This window comes from Nannospalax galili, unplaced genomic scaffold (assembly GCF_000622305.1).
Source record: "Nannospalax galili isolate Female #2095 unplaced genomic scaffold, S.galili_v1.0 scaffold1250, whole genome shotgun sequence".
Classification (NCBI taxonomy): domain Eukaryota; kingdom Metazoa; phylum Chordata; class Mammalia; order Rodentia; family Spalacidae; genus Nannospalax; species Nannospalax galili.
Genome location: NW_008328704.1, coordinates 1,802,090 through 1,821,467, shown reverse-complemented (window position 1 = coordinate 1,821,467; position 19,378 = coordinate 1,802,090). Strand labels below are relative to the sequence as shown.

Sequence of the window (19,378 nt, the reverse complement as noted above, 5' to 3'; positions counted from 1 at the left end):
TCTCTGTGAGTTCAACGCCAGCCTGGTCTACATAGTGAGTTCCAGGACAGCTGGGGTTACAGAGAGACTCTGTCTCAAAAAGACAAAAAAACCCCCACAAAAACCCAAGTCTTTCGAAAGTATTCCTAGTGGGGCTGGAAAGATGGCTCAGTGGTTAAGAGCCTGTCTGCTCTTGCGAAGGACCTGGGTTCAGTTCGTAGCACCCACATGGTGCCTAATGACCGTCCATAACTCTAGTTTCAAGGGATCCGACACCCTCTTCTGACCTCTGTGGGCACTATACGATGCAGGTGCATTTACATACATGCAGGCAATGCACTCATACACATAAAAATAATAAAACATTATTTTTAGAAGGTACTGCTGCTGATCAATGCCTGGATATGCAGAGTTGGGGTGAAGCACGCACTTGAACGCTGATGGGATGGGGTCATCTCTAGCGATTAGTGCATCTTTGTATGCGTGTTCCCACTGCCGTGCAGGTGTCAGAGCAGGGTGAGGCTCCAGCACTTGTGGTTAAGGCACCAGGGAAGGTGGCCTCAGAAGCCAAGAGAGGGAGCACTGGGCGCCTCCCCAGCCCCGGGGGGCCTTCCTTCCTGCATGGCAGTGTTAGGTCCAGTGGAGCTAGCAGGAGGGGTTCCCCTCCTGGCACCGGGGTGACCTGCTTCCACCTTGCCTTTTCTTGGCAGCTTTTCCATGCTGACTGTCAGGGTGCTCCTAGTGGATTCTGGCTTCCTCTCAGGCTAGCAGATTGGTACCCTCTGCAGGGAGGGAAGGAGAGACTTAGTTGTCGCTGGGTGCCTTGAGTGGAGGAGCCTGAGTGGTTCCTCCTGCTGGGCTGTTTGATTTGAGGTGATGAGAGCCTGCTGAGGGGGTCAGGGAGGTGCTGGGTTTCTGTGTCAGCTGAGGGGTTAGGCTCCAGAGGTCTCACCTGACTTCACCTTGGGTATCTGGGTGACCTGCCTCTTCTAGTATCCCCAGAAGCATCTGGAAGCCTCCAGACCAGGCCCCACACATGCTTGCAGAGGTCTGCCCTTGTGCAGACTCGTTCTGAATGCCCGGAGACCCCTTTCTTGGTTTCCTTTCTCCTCCTGCCGTTGACCCTGAACCACTGAGGGGCTGCGGAGCTGGAGAGTACCCTGGGGCCTTCCTGTGGTAGGGGTCCCTGAGGGTTCTGCAGGAGCAGGGCAAGAGAGCCCTGTGTGAAGAAGTGGTGTCTCAACAGGAAGAGGCCACAGAGGTTGCTGTGGATGCTTCTGAGGACACAGCTGATGAGTTGGAAGGTGCTGAGTACCCTCCGTGCAAGAGAAGAAAGGACGCAGCTGGGTTTGAGATCTCAGATGCTGAGCAGGTAGCTTGAGACACAGTTACACAAATCGCCTCTCCCAGCCCTGTGTTGCAGCAGGTCACTGTCACACTCCAAGTGGCTGGCCCTGACAGCTGAGGAAGGCTGGTGGGCTGAGCCACAGCAGGGCTCCACCTGGGTCTGGCTATGGTGTGGCAGTGTGGACTTGGGGTTTGACCGTTGTGACTGAGGATATCAACCCCTCTCTGTGCCGTGTGAGCCTTTCCCACCACATCCTCAGCCAGCTTTTTTGTGAAGCTCTCTCCTTTAACATCTGGGGATACTTACCCTAGCTGAAGCTTGTAGGCAACCCGGAACTTCTCCACCACAAGAGCAGGAAGCCAGGCGGGCCCGAACACCAGCCAGAATGAGGCAGGTGGTGTCCTGGCTGGCAGGTCACTGGTGTCCCTAAAACACCTGAATTCACTGTGAGGCGAACCCAGGCCTGTCACTTCCTGTGGTGCCGCAGTGTCTTCCCGAGCTCTCTGTGTAAGAAGTGCGACCAGCTCACAGGTGCGACAAAAGCATTTTTGCTTATGAGAAGAAGCAGGAGAGCTCCGTACATCCAAGGTGATGCTGGGAAAGATTTTTTTAGGTTTTTTTTTTTTTTTTTTTTTTTTTTTATTCGTATATATGTATGTGTTTGTGTGAGTGTCCCCATGTGAATGCAGGCACCCTCAGGGACCAAAGAAGGTATGGATCGGTCCTCTGCACCTGGAGTTATAGGCAGTTGTGGGCTACCTGACACGGGTGCTGGGAACCTAACGGGTCCTCTGGAGAGCAGGTCTGCTCTTAGCTGCTGAGCCATCTATCCAGCCCCAGGGCTTGGGAAATTTAGCTGTTACTTTCTGTATCCATTTCTTCATCCCCAGGACAGGCACCTGAGGACCCTATAAGGGAGGAAGGGTTGACGGTTTCATGTTCAGCTAGCCCTTGCCTCTCTGGTGCTTCTGGGCTGCAGTGAGACAGTACGTCAGGGTGCCTCAGCACTGGCAGAGACTGATCACCTCATGGCAGACAGGATAGAGATGGGGCAAAGAAGGGCCTGGGGCAAGGTATAGCCCCAAAGACATGCCTCAGTGACTCACTTCCTCCAGCAAGCTCTGCCTCCCGAAGTCTGCAGACGTTTTCAAAACAGTGTCAGCAGCTGGTGGACAAGTGTTCAACAGTGGACCTTGTAGCAGGACACTTTATATCCAAATAGTGATGGTCTTACACATAGGGCCTTTTTCTTGAGTGAGGTGGGCAAGCATTTGTTCCCCAGGATCAGATTGTCTGCTCCACACAGGGTCACACTGGTCCTGGGTGTGGGGTAGAAGGCAAAGCTAGGTGCAGTGCTGGCTTGCGCTTGGATTTGGCTCAGGGGATCCCTGCAGTAGCTCTGGATGAAAACAGCTTTGTAAACATGGGCCAGGCCTTACCCTTCCCTTCAGTGGCAGACAGTAGATCCACAGTGTGGAGCCAAGGACTGGGTGGGGGCATGGTTCAGACGTCCAGCACTTGCCTAGCGTGCCCGGGCCCTAGACTCCATCCCCACTTCTGTAAATAACAAGACGGGAGAAGAGATGCCCAAGTGTGTGGGGAAGGAAGACAGAGACTTAATGTCACAAAGCTGTTATTCTCCCCACAGCTACACAGTAATAGATCAGTGGAAAAGAGTGACATTGGGGCCAGTGGGTTTTGCTTTGTTTATGTTGAAATCCTCTTGTTCTCAAGTTCATCTGAACTGCAGATGGGTGGAGATCCCCATAGAGGAAGGGAAAGAAGAATGCAGATTTAGGGGAGAGCTTTAAACACAGCACTGGCCACATTCCGACAGAGGAGTAGACGCTCATGCAGGACGTGGCAATCACAGGTGCAGCCTGTCATCTCAGTCTGGGGTGCAGCTTAGGGGTGAAGTGCTGGCCTGGCATGTACCAGGCTTTGTTTTTTCATTATTTATTATTTTTATTTTATGTGTGTTATTTTTATTTTATGTATATGCGTGTATTGCCTGCGTGTAGGTAAGTGCACCTGTGTCGTGCAATGCCCGGGGAGGTCAGAAGAGGCTGTCAGACTCCCTGAGACTGGAGTTACAGACAGTTGTTAGCTACCGTGTGGGTGCTGGGATTCAGACCTGGGTCTTCTGCAAGAACAACCAGTGTTCATAACCACTGAGCCATCTCTCCAGCCCCACAAGGCTTTGGTTTGCATCTTCGACCTAGCAGACATAAAAACAAACAAAAAAAGAAGCAAACATAAATAAAGTTGACTCACAGGAAAGAACGTGGCACGAGCTTCTAGTCCATAAAAAGAGTTGGAATTATCCGGGCATGGTGGCACACGTCTTTAATCCCAGCAGAGGCAGGCAGATCTCTGTGAGTTCGAGGCCAGCCTGGTCTACATAGTGCCTTCCAGGCCAGGTGGGGCTACAGGGAGACCCTGTCATCTCAGAAAAACAAAACAACAACAATAAAAAAAAGAAGAGACAATACAGGTGAATGTCGTGTTGATAATTATGTGACTGTTTGGGGCATCATATGCAGAAAACCCCAAACAAACCCATAAATACTAGGTTCTCAGCAAGCCTCTTAGGAAGGGTGGGGTAGAGCACAGCCAGACCCTCTGGGCACCGACAGATCCCCACCCCCAAGGCACTTCCCACCCACCGTGCCCACCGTGGCGGGCTCCCAGAGCCTCCTGTCCTCAGTGTTCATGTAAGCAGGAGTCTCATTCCCTGGGGTAGGCAGCTGCTGCCTTCCACTACCTGAGGACGAAGGGTGGGCCACACTTCTAAGATGTCTGGAAGGTCAGGGACAGGCCACCATGGGGGCCTCCTGTCCCACATGTTCATCCACAAAGCCTGATATCTGAGTCATCAAGGCAGTTAGAACATTGGTCACCTGGGCATTCCTGACTTGGTTAAGAAGGGGACAACCTAATGTGAAGTTTGATTATTTGAACCAGTGGAAAACTTTTGGTAGCAAATAACTAACCAGCCAGAACTGGTTGGAGGGATGGTTGCTCACATCACTGATAAATCCCAAGGCTGCAGGTAAGGCTTGATCTGGCTACAGAGAGGAAATCCTAGCTCTGTCTCTACACTGCCTCCCTGGTGTTGGCTGCCTCTTAACCTCACAGCAGCTATGACTGGCCACTCTGGACCATCCCCTGTGTCACCCAATGGCCTCCACAGAAAGCCACCTGCCACTGCACTGTTGAGGGAATATGTCTCCTCTGGTGGCCTCTACAGAAGAAAGAGGATGCTTCCTCCAAAGCTCATGGGCTGTGACTGGGTTGCAGCCTGGCCTTCACCTGGGCACTGCTCCACACAGTAGGAGTCAGTGTTGATGTGAGCTCACAACCCATGAGGGCTGATTCCAGAGCCAGAGCAGAGCGGATGGTTCCTGCACCACATGGCTGAGAGTAGGAGATGAGATACAGGGATCCTTCCTGGGTTGGGGGAGCAGTAGACCCCCATCCTTGTCCTGTACTGCTAGACAGCCCCCAAAGACCTGCTCTCCATGGGTGATAACTGGTCATGGCAGTGTGACGGCACCTTGCTCATGCCTGGTAGCTTTTACAATGCTAGACCTTTGTCCTATCTGGTCACCCTTATCATAAGGGCGTCCCTATAACACAGGGACATCTGTCTCTAACAGATGGGAAGACAGAAGCATATGGTGGCTTAGTAAGCTACCCAGGGTTGCCTAGCTAGCGTGTCATGAGCTGGGTGGGAGCTGACATGCTGCTGTGCCCCTACTCAGACCTGAGGCAATGGGCAGGACTGGGGCAGTGTGGTCCCTGTGTGGAGGCTGGCAGTGGTGCCTGCAGGAAGGTTCATGGCCTGCTGTGTGGCCAACTGACCATGCCCGGCTTTGGTCCATCTGCCTAGGGGTTAGCACATGTCTTAGGGTGCTTTTAGTCAGGGTCTCTAGAGGAACAGAACAGATAGAATGAATTCATATTGAACAATTTAAGTCAGCTTCTGTTGAAATAGTAAGATAGCTGGATCACACCTGAGAGGCTGAGAGCCCACTGGTTACTCTGTCCCCAAGGTGGGGTGCCTCAGCAGCCCCAGTCTGGCACCAGGAACCTAATGGGTCCTGGAGAGCCGCTGGTCCTTAGCCACCCAGGGAAGCCTGGACATGCTGGTTCTGATACCTGTGAAGGAATCAGCAACAGGGTCATTCAACTGGGAGGCAAGAGGAAAGGAAGGCCCAGCTGGCAGGAGGCCAGTACTCTGCCAGGCCCTTTTCATCTGAGCTGCTACCAGAAGGGGCTGCCCACAAATGGGGGGCCTCCCCACACCATTAAGGCTTCAGGACAGCTCCTCAGATGTGGCAAGGTGACATTAAAACCAGCTGTTGCGTGGGGCCACCACTAGGTGGCAGCATCCCACTTCCAGATGCTTCCTCTTGGGGCTTTTCAGAGCCAGGGTCACTCGCCTCACAGATCTGATCTCTGTACAAGTGAGTGAACCGATCTTAGACAGGTGAGCCTGCGTCGGCACCCCATGGGTCTCCCAGGAGCCAGGCCCAGAACAAGACTCTGGTGGTGCCAGCTTGCTGAGAGGAAGAGCTGGGCGGCCGCCAGGGGCGAGTCCACCCTGGGGAGTACCACTTGTGTACAGCTTCCCTGCCGGCCTATGTGTGGACAGAGCATGCACACTGCCTCCCTCCAGCTCTGTCTGGTGGCTGGCTGTCCCTATCCCTTGTACTTCCTGTGACTCCATTGACCATCCTCTCTGTTCCTGGTCAGGACCACACCTTGGGGCTCAGCCTCTTCACTCTGTTACTGGATGTGGTCCTGGATCAGACCTTCCCTGCTTGGGTCTTCCAGGACCGCTGTCCATCTTATGGAGACCCACTCAACTCCAGATTTCCTATCGCAGGGCTTGCCGAGAGCCATGAGCAGATGCTGGACCATGTAGTGTGTCTGTGCCATACTGGACTTGGCTTTCATTCACACAGCAAGAAGTCAGGGTGGCAAGGCTTACCTTTGACCAGAAAGACCGTGAAGCTTGCCTGAGACAGGCCGCGCTCTGTTTTCCCACTCAGCCCTGTGCCCCTCCTGGGAGGCCCTGTGTCAGTGCAGCCTCTGACTTCCCACACACCGACTGGACTTTGTCCTTGGATTTCTCATACTGAGGTATAGGATGTCTGCCCCTCCCTACTGTCCTGCCAGTAAGTCCAGTCATGTCCCCATGTCCTCCTGCCTCACAGAGGCCCAGGTTACTTTGTAGCTCAGTGGGGAAGAAAAGCCCTTTGGGTCAGGCACTGAAATTTAAGAGGTTCTCCAAGGGCCTAGCTGGTGAGACCCTCGTGCAGCCTGCAGCTGGGAGGACTGAGGGTCCTGACAGCCTCTCACGGCATCTAGGAGGGTGAGGACTGGCTGAGCTTCCAAGTAGCCCCAAGGAGGTGTAAGGTTGACCCTCTGATTGCCACCTAGGTCTCCTGCTCACAGCCCGGGCCTGAGCTGCACTGGCTTCAAGAGAGCCCTGAAAATGAGGCATTGGGGACCTGTCCACCCTGGCCCACACTGCCAAGTCGCTGTGTGCGAGATGTTTCTCCTTTAAATTTTTTGTCTGGAAACTTTTTGTTTTGCAAATTCACTATGTAGCTGAGGATGACTTTGAGCTTCTCATCCTCCTGCCGACACCTCCCTAGAGTTGTGAGTGCTGAGATTACAGGCATGTAGCCGCTGTGCCATTTAGGTGGTGCTGAGGATTGAACCCAGGGCCTTGAGCATGCTCAGCAAGCCTCTCCCAACTGAGCTACATCTCCAGCCCCTTTTGTTCTCTACCACATGGTAATAAATGCTGATTCTCAGACAGGGAAGGAACTTGCTTTGTGGGGTACCTGAGGGGCCAGTGCTGGATACCTGGGCAGATCTATAGGAAGCTCACTAGAGACTCTGGAGAAGCTTCTCCTTGTGTAGATGCACCCCAGCTTCTTGTTTCTTTTTCCCATACGACTTAACCTGAGTCGTGGTGTGGGCACAGGTTCTCCGCCAGCTATTGGTCTGTGTGGTGGGGCCTCATCATACACTGCCAGGGTTCAGGGCATCATGAGTCATTGATATGGCAACTCCATCTATCTTCCAGAGCATCTCATCCCGGGCACCCAGAGTCCTAGCAACCTACTGCTCAGCCAGGTTCCCAGGGCAGGGAGCCTTGCCAGGCAGCCTGGGTGAGCCGTTCAGGTGTGGAAGGGATTCCACGCTTTCTGCCCTTGTCCTCTAATTTCCTGCCATTTTTGTGTCATGTAACGCCATAGATATCACGTGTGGAAAGCCTGTGGATGTTTCTGATGTCCGGAACCATCCCCAGGCCTGTCCTATCAGAAGTGATTCCCAGTGAGGCTCACGGCAGAAGGAAGGGCATGGCCCTGCTCTCAGCTCTGTCACCTTGTCTTTGTCCAAGTCCACCTGCCCAAGATAGAGAAGGTGTAGATGTGACAGATCTGAACGGTTTGGACAAGCCCAGCTTAACCTGATGGAGGATTTGGAGAGGAGCCTAGGGGGAGGCACTGGGTGGATGGTAAATCTAAGCAGTAAAAGTAGTGTCTGCTTTTCTGTTTAGAGTAAAAAGAAGAAGAAGAAGAAGAAGATAAAGGGCCAGAGTGCCCCCACCCCCACTTCCCTGGAGCCGAGCTCCTTGTCTTCCATGTCCTCTGGTCCCTGGAGTCTGGATTTGCCTTCTATCCCTGCATCCCGGGACTCAGCCCTGCCCCAGAGCCAAGCCCAGCATGGCAGTCCAAGCAGCCAGCCCAGCCAGTCTCTGGCCATGGCAGAGATGCCCCTGGAGGAGGACAGCTCCGTCCTTTGTGCCGCGGGTAGCGGTCCTCTTCAGGGTCAGACTGCAGGCAGCGCTGAAGGCAAGGATGGCGGAGTGGGAGATGCGACTCAGAACAGCCCTGATCCCAGCACCCACACGGAAGTTAAGGGCCTCAACAGCTCCAAGCCCCCAGCAGACAAGGGCTTTTCCCAAGAAGGGGGCTGCGACCCAACCCCTTCTGCCAGCAGAGGCCACCCCAAGGCCAAGGCTACAGATGTTACCCAGAAGGTCCCAGTACCTGAATCTAAGGTGGACAAGTCTGAGCCCCAGGATGAAGAGCCTGCTGTGCCCAGGCAGCCTGCCTCCAGGGTGAGTAGCGGGGATGCCTCGTTCCCTTCACAGTGCCTGAGCGTGATGTCCCCACCTTCTCTGGGAGGGCATCTGGGACTTGCTCCCTGGGCAGGGCAGTAAAGGCAGTTACTCCTCAGTTACTCATCCCGTGGCTGGTGCTGACCGAGTCTATCTGTCTTTTCCATTTTGTCACCATGGCTCGGGGTTTGGGCAATCTCCATCTCTTCCAGGTAATTGATGCCACGGCTGAGCCAGTTAGTCCAGCAAACAAGGCCAGGAAAGAAACGGAAGAGGCTCGGAAGCTAGAACCACCACCTGTGAGCTCCACTGCCTCCAAGGTAGAGGCTTGGCCTGCTGGGAGGCCTCCAGGATGCAGGGTTCCTCTGCACCTGCCCCTTCCGAAGCCCGTCATCCCTTAAAATGAACTTCCCATATTTGTGGGGTGCTGGGGATGTCACATGTGGGAGACAAAGCCCGTTTCCACAGAGCTCCCGTGCCTGAGAAGTCAAGGCAGGCAGGAGAAGTACCCTGAAGAGATGTGGTGTGAGGGTCCTGGGAGGATCCTGGGGGATGTGCTGGTTGATGTCCGGAGAAGAGGTGCCACCTTAGCGTAGGTGACCTGGTGAGGCCTATGGGAGCTGAGACCAGGAGTGCGTGAGGGTTGAGTCACGGTACCCAGAAACTGTCCTGATAGGAAATGGAATGTGGCAAGGCCCTGAGGCAGAACGTGGCAGGCCTGTTCTCAGACCAGAAGGACAAGGTTGTGGACAAGGTTGGAGTTGGCAAGGAAGGCCGTGGCCCGGCTGCTGTGGGGCATGTTGTTGGCAAGGCACGCAGGAAGGCTGATCTTAGTCATTCGGGTTTGAGGGCTTGTTCCAGGAGGCTGAACCTAAGGGCCAATCAGCTGTCACTGTCCAGAAAACAGGCGAAAATGAGAACGTAAAGAACAGAAAACCAGAAGACCAGAAAAAGGCAGATGGGAACAGAAATTATGCAGCTACCGTGAAAAACAAAACAGAGCAGAAGGCCGCGCCGGAGGCTCTAGTGAGGTAGGACGAGACCCCTGCCTCGTGTCCACGCGGCCACTCTGCCAGCGGCATGCAGCTCCCACCGTGCCCAGCTTCTTCTCAGTGCCTTTGGCAAGTTCAGTTTTGGGAGTATAGCTCCAGGTGAGCCTGACAGGGACACCAGTCCCAAGTCTTCCTTTCCTAATCATGCCTGGGGGCCTCACTGTCAATGTGGCCCTAGGGAAGTCAGGGGCAAGGCCATCCCTTATATGTCCAGAGAGATGGCTCAGCAGTTAAGAGCACTGGCTGCTCTTACAAAGGACCCAGGTTCAGTTCCCAGCACCCACAATCATCTGCAACTCCAGTTCTAGGAAACCTGACACCCTCTGTGGCCTCCACAGGCATTGCATACATGTGATGTACTTAACATACATGCATGCAAAACACTCACATGCATAAAAATAAAACATATCCAACAAACTAAAAATAGGTTTGTCCAGACCCCTCCACTACCCTCAGCATTTTGGAGCTGGGCGGTGCCTCCCTACGGGCTGCAGAGGTGCTCGCACAGGACAGAGTGTCTGAATCCAGGGTGCCTGGCACTTCCGCTTGCGGTGTTGACACACAGCAGGGAAATAAGCTCTGTATGTGCATGTATGTGCACGTGTGCCTACACGTGTGTGCATGCACACGCAGAGCTAGCACTCCTTCTTGGCTCTTCCCAGGATGCTGAGCGCAGAAAATGGAGTCACCGTGTACTTCCACGCTATCGTCTCCAAGCACTTTGCGTTCGACGCTGATGTCCACAGAGTGTTTGTCAGAGGGGGAGAGGAGCTCGGGAGGAAAGGCTGGACTGATGCTTGTGAGATGTACTACAGCAAGTATGTCCAGGGCTTCCAGCCAACCCGGGCCCAGGGGGCGTCTGTCAGTAGTTGTTACCAAGGAAGTTGGGGACACCCTGGCCCCTGCCTTGCTCCCTCCCTTCCTCCTTCCTCTTTCTCCTTTTCTTCCTCCTCCTCCTCTCCCCACCCCCTTTGTTGTTTGAAATAGGGTCTCTGTTGCCCTGGCTGGCCTGGAACTCCTGGGGATTCTCCTGCATCAGTTTAAAGGCATGCACCACTTTGGTGGAAAACGTTTCAGACACACACTCACCAGCATGCATCTCCTTATCACATCTTTTTCTGTGTTCTGGCTGGAAACCCTGCCCTGTTCTAAAAGTATCCTATCCTTGTGACTCTGCTTCATGGTAAGTGGTCCTCTCACGTTCTTTCGCAGGGACCTGCATGACCTCGGGTCTCTCATCGAGGGCAGCCTGGTCATTCCCAGACAGAGCCTGGACAAAAACATCCCTTATAAGTATGTCATCCACCACCGCGGCAGCAAGGACACCGTGGAGTATGAGTTCATCTACGAAGACCCGCAGAAGAAGGGCGAGCACGTGAACCGCTGCCTGTGTGTGCGCTCTGCTCTCTTGGGTGCTGGAGGTACGCCACGGAGGTGCCTGACCATGGGTCAGCTGCCCGCGTGGGTCTCTGGGGAGCAGGTACCAAACTTTGGGTCCTCTGCCTGGCACTGACCGCACCTCTGCCCAGACATGTAATACTGCTGCCTTTGGAAAAGGCTGTGGGTGGCCGGGGTGGTTTGACTTAACCCCTTGTTTGCGTGAGGAAGCAAGGTTGGGAAGGGTTTCACCAAGGAAGGAGAGAAAGAAGCAAGGGCTGGGTGGGGTTGGGGCCGGAGAGGGGTGGGGCCGGAGAGGGGTGGGGCCGGAGAGGCAGAGGGGTGGGGCCGGAGGGGCAGAGGGGGTGGGGCCGGAGGGGCAGAGGGCTGGGTCTTCAGGGAGCCTGTCCCCTAGTGACTATGACATTTTAAAGGGTCAAGAGCCTTTTCCACTGTCTCTTGTCATCGCGGCATGTGCTGTGTCGGTCTTGATGTTGCTTTCGTTTGGCTGCCGAGCTCTTGGGAAGGGCCCTCTGGTCCCTGTGCTCCTCTGCTGCCGACTGGCCTGGTCAGCCTGTGTCCTTCCATGGGGTCTCCAGAACGGTTGAGGAACTGCCTAGGCAGGCGCCACAGTCGCCTCTTGTCTCTTCTGTGAGCGGCCAGGGTCTTGAAAAAAGTTCTTTTTCTTCTTTGTCTGTTGCTTAGTGTTGAAGCAATACAAGACCCAGAAGAGGGAGTGGAGTCCCTGCTCTCTTTCAGTCCTAGTAGCTTTCCACTGTGTGGATTTTGGTTTTCCTCAGTGCTAAGGATGGAGCCCAGGGCCCCAGAAAAGATATAATTTGAAAAAAAATAAAATGTTAACTTTACTGAATTTTTTGTGTATTTCATACAGAACATCTCAAACAATCTTAATCATCTTTGTACCCCCACCCTCACTGGTACACTCCCACAGCTCCCCACTGGAGCCCATATCCTCTGTCGTCCCTGTAACCAGTGTCCCCAGCCGCTCCCCAGTGCAAGTCAGCTTATCTAGACTCCCTTGTTTTAGGAAGATCAGCTCTTCTTCATCTCCCAGCAATCAGTTGCTAACATTCCTTCAGATAAGATTGGGGTCTGCTGTTCATTTTCCCAGTTCTATGCTGGGTTACTCTCTGCCTGGGTTTGCATGGGACTTGTGTATGCTGACACCATTGCTGTAGAATCATATGAGCAGATTCCCAGGAGGTTGTCGGACTCTGTTTCCATATGGTCATGCACCTCCTCCCTGGCTCTTACGATCTTTCCATCCCCCTTCTGCGATAGTCCCTGAGCCTTGGGTGGGTGAGGTTTAATAAGGAGGTCCTGTCCAAGGAACATTATTCAGCAGACTCTTGATCTCTGCACTTTGGCCACTTCTGACCTTCTGTGTTCCCGGCCCTCTGCTGCATGAGGAGCTTCATTATGGAGAACTGATCCTTAGTGTCCTCTTCTCTATCCCTGTTCTATGTTCCATGAGCATTAGGTGTAGAGGTTGCATTGCAGATGTGTCCCTTAGGCCTGGACAATTCATAGACAATGTCTGTGTGACCAGTTGTGGTACTTGGTAATAGTCTCTGACTGGTGCAAAATGAGCTTCTTTGATGAGTGGTGACTGGGGGATATTTGTCTGTAAATATAAGGATACATATTTTGTACATAGGAAGAAATCACATTAGTCTAGCAATGTGACAGTCTTGGGGTTTTCTCTTAGATCTATGACCACTCCTGCTAAGTGTATTAGGTTATGTTTACAGTACCACAGTTGAATTTCCTCCCTTTGAGTGGGCATTTAGTCAAATTGGGTAGCTGTTGATTGCCCCCAAGATAAAAGTGCCACTGCTGCATCAATGACATACACTGTGCTGGCCGTTGATGTGGTTTTTGGTCTTGAAGCTGGTGCTGGATCATCCAGTGATGTTTTCCCTTGGCACCTTCAGAGCACTGTCCAAAGCTATGAGAGCTGCCTTCAGGGGAAGTGGTTTCAGGCCAGTTGCAGCTCTATTTCCAAATCCTGTGTCCAAAGTATATTCTGTCTTCAACAGTAGGGTCTTACCTTTAAGTTCTGGGAGGCTGTCAAGGGCTGTGGCAATAGCCTGAGTAATTTTGGGAGTCTCTTGGACCACCCTGGCCAACAACTCAAAGGAAGGTATCTCCTGTCTGGCACTATTTCTTGTTATGTAGCCTTTAGCTATACACATGGACTCATGTAGGGATAATGTATGTATAATTTGTCAGTAGATTGTTGGACTGATATGATTCCCTGTGGTTTTTTAAAACTAGCTAGGCATTATTTATCTCCTCTCTCTCTCTCTCTTTCTCTCTCTCTCTCTCTCTCTCTCTCTCACTGTCTAACCCTTCCGCCATGGTTTCCCCATTTAAGTGCCCCCATTTTCTCTATTTCTCCCTGATAATACCCTCCTCCAGTGGTCCCACCTCTCTTGAGCTCCTTCTTTCCCTTTATCCCCAAGGCTTCTTGTTATAACCCTCCCCATTTTCTCCAATTCTCCCTTAGTAACACCTGTGTCCTACTTTCTTCTCTCTCAGGTTTTCTTTCCCTTTACCTCCCTGGCTCCTTTTCATTATTCTGGTTCCTGTAGTTATGTCTGTAATTTGTCTGTATAGACTCACTTATAAGGATTTTGTGCTAGGATCCACATATGAGGGAGAACATATGACATTTGTTTTACTGAGTTTGTGTTACTTAGTATAACAGTTTGTGGTTCCATCCATTTACCTGCAAATTTCATGGTTTCATCTTTCTTTACCGCTGAGTAGGACTCCATTGTGTAAATATACCACATTTTCATTATCCACTCATCCGTTGAAGGACACTTAGGTTGCTTCCATCTCTTAGCTATTGTTAAAAGAGCAGCAACAAACATGTATGTACAAGTGTCTCTGCAATAGGATGAGTCCTTTGGGTATATGCCAAGGAGTGGTATAACTGGGTCAAATGGTAGGGTCATTTGTAGTTTTTTAAGGGTTCTCCACACTGCTTTCCATAGGGGTTGTACAAGTGTACAGTCCCACCAGCAGTGGATGAGCGTTCCCCTTTATCTACATCCTCTCCAATATTTAGTATTATGTGTTCTTTTGATCTTAGCCAGTCTAACTGGGGTAAGATGAAATCTTAAAGTGGTTTTAATTTGCATTTCCCTAATTACTAACAATGCTGCACACCTTTTAAGATGCTTCTTATCTATCTTTATTTCTTCTTTTGAGAGCCCTATGTTCAGCTCCTTAACCCATCTTTTAATTGAGTTACTTCCTGTCTTGATCCTCTGTTTTTTTGAGTTTTTTATATATTCTAGATGTGAAACCTCTGTCAGATGTGTCACTGGTGAAGATATTTTCCCATTCCATGGGTTTTCTCTTCTCTTTCTTGATTTTCTTTTGCTGTACAGAAGCTTTTTAGTTTAATGTTGTCCCATTTATTGATTGCTGATCTTCAAATGAGGTCCCACTTGTTGATTGCTGACCTTAATTCCTGAGCAATTGATGTCTGGTTTAGAAAATCCTTTCCTACACCTATATCTTGTAGGTTATTGCCAAAGTTTTCTTCTAACAGTTTCAGAGTTTCAGGCTTCACATTGAGGTCTTTGATCCATTTGGAGTTGACTGTTGTGCAAGGTGAAATAGGGGGGTCTAGTTTTGTTCTTAAAATTTATTTATTTATTTTTTTAGTATTTTTTGTCTTTTTTTTTTCCGGAGCTGAGGACTGAACCCAGGGCCTTGCCGTTGCTAGGCAAGCACTCTACCACTGAGCTAAATCCCCAACCCCTATTTTTTAAAATATTTTATTTATTATTTTTATATTATGTGTATGAGTGTATTGCCTGCATGCATGTGAGTGCACCCGTGTTGTGCAGTGCTACAGAGGTCAGAAGAGGGCGTCGGATTCCCTGGAACTGGAGTTAAGGAGGGTTTGTAGCTGCCATGTGGGCGCTGGGAATTGAACCCAAGTCCTCTGCAAGAGCAGTCAGTGCTCTTTCTTAACTGCTGAGCCATCTCTCCAGCCCCTATTTCTTTATTTTTATTTTATGTGTATGAGTGTTATGCCTGCATGTATGTAAGTGCTTCCATGTTGTGCAGTGCTCGGAGAGGACAGAAGAGGACATCGGATCCCCTAGAACTGGAGTTATGGATGGTTGTTAGCCGCCACATGGGTGCTGGGATTCGAACTGCCAGTGCTCTTAACTCCTGAGTCATTTCTTCAGCCCCCACAATTTAAAAATTTTAAATTACGTATTTTTGTATGTGTGCATCTGTGTATGTGTCTGCTGGTCACAGTGTGCTTGTGGAGGCCGGAGGAGGCAGCAAGCACCTTTACCAACTGAGCTATCTCACTGGACCCCATAATTTTTCTTTTGAGATGGGGTCTCATGTAGCCTAGGGTGGCCTTGGTTCTATAGCAGAGAACAACCTTCTGATGCTCCTGCCAATTACTCAGATCACAGGCATTCCCTCCCACTCGTAGTGCTAGGGATGGGGCCCAGGGCTTTGTGCAGGCTAAGCAAGTGCTATATCAGTGAGCTACACCTCCAGCCCAGGTTTTACACTCTTGACCATGAGCTGCCCAGGAGCACGCCTGTGCTAAGCTGCTGGAGTGAGTGCCAGTCACCTCAGTTTACCTTAGTCCTCTTCTTCCTTCCTTCCTGACTTGGACTGCTCCCCCATGTTTCTACCTTCTAGAGGAGGCCAGCCAGGTCTTGGAGATTTGGAGGTTGTCCCTACGACGTTCTCTCTGTCACTTCTGTCTCCTTAGATTGGCATCTGTATGATGACATCATCTGTAGGTCTTTCTCTCTGTCCCTTCTGTCTCCTTAGACTGGCATCAGTGTGATGACATCATCTGCAGGTCTTTCTGTCCCTTCTGTCTCCTTAGACTGGCATCAGTATGATGACATCATCTGCAGGAAGCCCGGGAAGATTCAGAAAGCTGTGGACATTATCACCGACGGCACAAGGAAGGACCTGGTGAGAGGGAAGAAGGAGGCGGCCGTGGTCATGCTGGACCGCGTCTTCAGTGTGCTCCATCCCTGGAGTGCCATCAACCTGGAGAGCTTCATGACCCAGTTCCAGCAGTTTTACTCTGTGGTCCGAGAGCCCGTCATCTATGAAAGATGTGCAAGGCCATGGAAGAGTCTGCAGCTTGAAGAGAAGGAGGTACCTGTCCCCTATCACCAGCAGCCCTGGAGGGGCAGACAATGCCCTTCGACCTACTAGTGGCCCCAGGACTGAGTGGACCAGGTGCAGATGGGGACAGAAATTGCACCCTACCTCTGGCCTTGGTTCTGAGCTCAGGTCCAGCCTGGGAAAGAGCAAGAAGGAGGGCATCTTACCCACACTGCTGTGCACCTTACCCACACTGCTGTGACCTGCTGAGACATGTTTGCAGCTGTCACTGGGTGACCCCGCCGCACCTACCCTGCAGGTCTGGGGACTGGGCACCAGTGTGCTTATTGGTAGAGTAAGGCAGGGAAGGCCCTCCATGGACCTCTCCCTGCCCAGCGCCTTGGCCTCTCGCCCTGTCACCCAGCCTCCGAGGCACAGCTTCCACAGCTCACGTTGTCTTTCCCTCCCGGGTTCAGGTGAAGACAAACCTGTGGGAGCATGTGAAGAATCGGATGGTGCTGCTTCTTGAAGGAAAGAGTGGGGACTCGCTGTCTGCCGCCCACCCCGAGAGGAGCAGACTGAGTCTGGGCCTGGCCATTCTTTTCATGGTAGAAGCAGTTGACTTTGCCGTACCAAAAAGTGGCCTGCATTCACTGTGCCGTCTTCTCATCCCGAGCGCTGCCTCATCAGATGCCCTCCGCACTGATCTGAGCCCTGTCCTTAGCAAACCTCACAGGTATTTCCTGCTTTTGTCAGAGGGTTTGTAGCTATACAGTTTTGCCATTGTGATGGTACTAGGTTTGAAATGAAAGCCTCACACATGGTAGGCGAGTGTACTACAGTGCGGCCACATCCCCACCGTTTTCTTTACTTCCATTTCTGAAGAAAGGTCTCGATAATTGCTCAAACTGGCTTTGAACTTACTGTGCAACCCAAGAAAGCCTTGAACTTGCTGTTTCCTGCTTCAGCCTCCCAAGTGGCAGGGGGTGTAGACCTTATCCTCACACCTGACTGTTGTGATTTTCATTGGATCACAAGGTGCTTTTCAAAGACTGACCGAGAACATAAGAAAGAAATAAAAACCAGGTCCAACTCTGCACCCACGACTGTCCTTTCAGTCTGTGACCCTCCAGCCATTTAACATATATCCTGATTAGTATTATTTTGAGTTAGAGTCTCACTGTGTAGCTCAGGCTGCCTCAACTCAGGCTCCTCCTGCCTCACTTCAGGCATGAGCCTGTTTGAATGTTGCTGTGCTCTGCGTTCTCTGGAGTACTGCTCATGGAGCTGGGTCTAATGGCACGCATCTGCAGCCGCGGCTACTCGGCAAACTGAGGCGGGAGGGTCCTTTGCCTGTGAAGTTTTATGTTTTGTTTTGTTTGTGACTGGGTTTCCTTGTAACCCCAGCTGGCCTGGAACTCGCTATGTAGACCAGGCTGACATTGATCTCACCGAGATCTGCCAGCCTCTGCCTCCCAAGTGCCACTAGGGCCAGCTGAGCCTATGAATTTGAAGCCAGCCTGGGCAACATAATGAGACCCTGTCACAATAAAGTAATACCTAAAGTACAAGGTAAAGTACAGCAGAAAGCTTTCTGATGCATCGGGGGCACCCACATGAGTCTCCATCTGTAGACACTGCAGGGATGTGTCCCCTGCCACTCTGCCTGGGCCATTTAGTTCGGGCAGCAGCACAGCATCACTACGGGGTCACAGAAGGTCAGAGGCAATCTCCTCAAGCCCAGTGACTTTGCAGCTCTTGATTAGCTCTTGAGAGCAGCATCAGGCAGCCTTCCTGAGACACTCTTAACTGGATGTCAGCCTGTTGGTTTCATGTGTTTTAGGAGATGTTCCCTCGGCTGGGTGGTGTAGATGGAAATGACTCCATCTGTTGTAGGGATCCAGTGAGGGCCCACAGCATCCTGGTGCACTAGGGTGGGGCTGGGGTGCCCTGTCTTTCTTGTGACCCGTGTGTCCTGGTGCGGTGACCCTGTCCAGCCAGGTGGTGTGTTCCTTGTGCTCTGTGTGGGTGGTGGTCAGCTCTCTGGGGATCCCGGTCACAGGGTCACCCTCACTCACTGTGGAGTCTCCATTCTTCTAGGTGGCGGATATACCTGATAAACCTGTGCCAAAGGTGCATGGATCAGGGTGTCAACCACTGGCTAGGCATCCTGCCTATCCTACATTACTGTATGCAGCTGCCTCTGCCCAGGGAGGACTCTGTGAGCCGGACGGAGGACACCTGGGCAGGCCTGGAAGGGCTCTCCTTCGCACACTTTCGGGAAAAATCACCTACTAAGTAAGTTGAGGGGTTCCCGATCCTGGGTCCTAAGTGCTGTTCTCTGTACCGTGTTCACCGGGCATACTCACTCCTGCCTCCACACTGACTTCCCTCCATACTGACACAGAATGCCGGTAAGCCAGGAGACATGTATCGTTGATCCTGTGGTTTGCACATTTCCAGTCTGTGCAAACACCGATACATCAGTGTTTGTGACCAGTGGTGGATTATTTATTCTCTTTATAATGTGCTATTTTCTCTAGCCAGCATTTTGCCACCCATCTTTTAGGTCTATTATCACATGAGCTGCCTGTGGGTGATGCCAGCCCATGTTCCCGCCTGAAGGGTGCCCCTGATTGGCATTCAGGTCTTTTCTGGAGTTTCATTTCATAAGGTGCTTCGACGAGCGCTCCTATTGTATTCTCTGTCGGATCATTTCGGGGGCACTTGTGTGGACGTCCTTCCTTCCAGCTTGCCCAGGCAGGCTGTCTGCTGTTTCCCACCGTGTGTGCCAGGCTAGCTGGCCCATGAGCTTCTGGCCATTCTCCTGTCTACCTCCCATCTCCCCAGAGGAGCACTGAGATTGCAGATGCTTCTGTGATGCGTCTGGCTCTAACACGGATTTGAGGGATTTGAACTCAGGTCCTCATACTTAAACCTGTTTTATATCTCCTCAGCACCTGCCCCGTTAGGTACTTGGCATGAATCCTACAAGTAGAGCTGCTGGGTAGAAGGCTCTACATGCCCTGATGCTGGCTCACCGCAGAGGGGTAATGGTAGCATATCACCACACAGGGGCCTTTGTCCTTCAGCATAAGAAAATGTCATCAGAAGTTTCATGAAAGCTTAGATTCAAAGGGTCAAATGTGTACTTTTCTTCCTCCCCTTTCTTTGCCCCTCCTCTCCTCCCTCCCTCCCTCCTCCCTCCCTCCCTCTCCCAAATAACAAATGACTGAAACTTCTGAAACCATGAACCAAGGTAAATGCTTCCTTCTTTAAGTTGGTTTCTCAGGCATTTTATCACAGCATGGGAAACTGACTAACATAGGGGAGCTCCTCCTGATA

The 19,378-nt window shown here is 51.7% G+C and overlaps 1 protein-coding gene across 6 annotated transcripts in view; it reads left to right on the top strand.

Moving 5' to 3' along the window:
• Rnf213 (ring finger protein 213) overlaps nucleotides 1-19,378 on the top strand; it is a 128,790-nt gene that overhangs the window by 18,403 nt on the left and 91,009 nt on the right. For 2 of the 6 annotated variants that reach the window (XM_029561376.1, XM_029561375.1), the window contains exons 4-12: nucleotides 1,226-1,351; nucleotides 7,908-8,471; nucleotides 8,684-8,791; nucleotides 9,321-9,502; nucleotides 10,186-10,341; nucleotides 10,736-10,944; nucleotides 15,777-16,084; nucleotides 16,510-16,769; nucleotides 18,134-18,331. In XM_029561376.1, the coding sequence (XP_029417236.1) occupies nucleotides 1,226-1,351; nucleotides 7,908-8,471; nucleotides 8,684-8,791; nucleotides 9,321-9,502; nucleotides 10,186-10,341; nucleotides 10,736-10,944; nucleotides 15,777-16,084; nucleotides 16,510-16,769; nucleotides 18,134-18,331 (2,111 nt within the window). The remainder of the gene's footprint in view (nucleotides 1-1,225; nucleotides 1,352-7,907; nucleotides 8,472-8,683; nucleotides 8,792-9,320; nucleotides 9,503-10,185; nucleotides 10,342-10,735; nucleotides 10,945-15,776; nucleotides 16,085-16,509; nucleotides 16,770-18,133; nucleotides 18,332-19,378) is intronic. The other 4 variants (XM_029561384.1, XM_029561377.1, XM_029561389.1 and 1 more) reach the window with 4 other exon arrangements.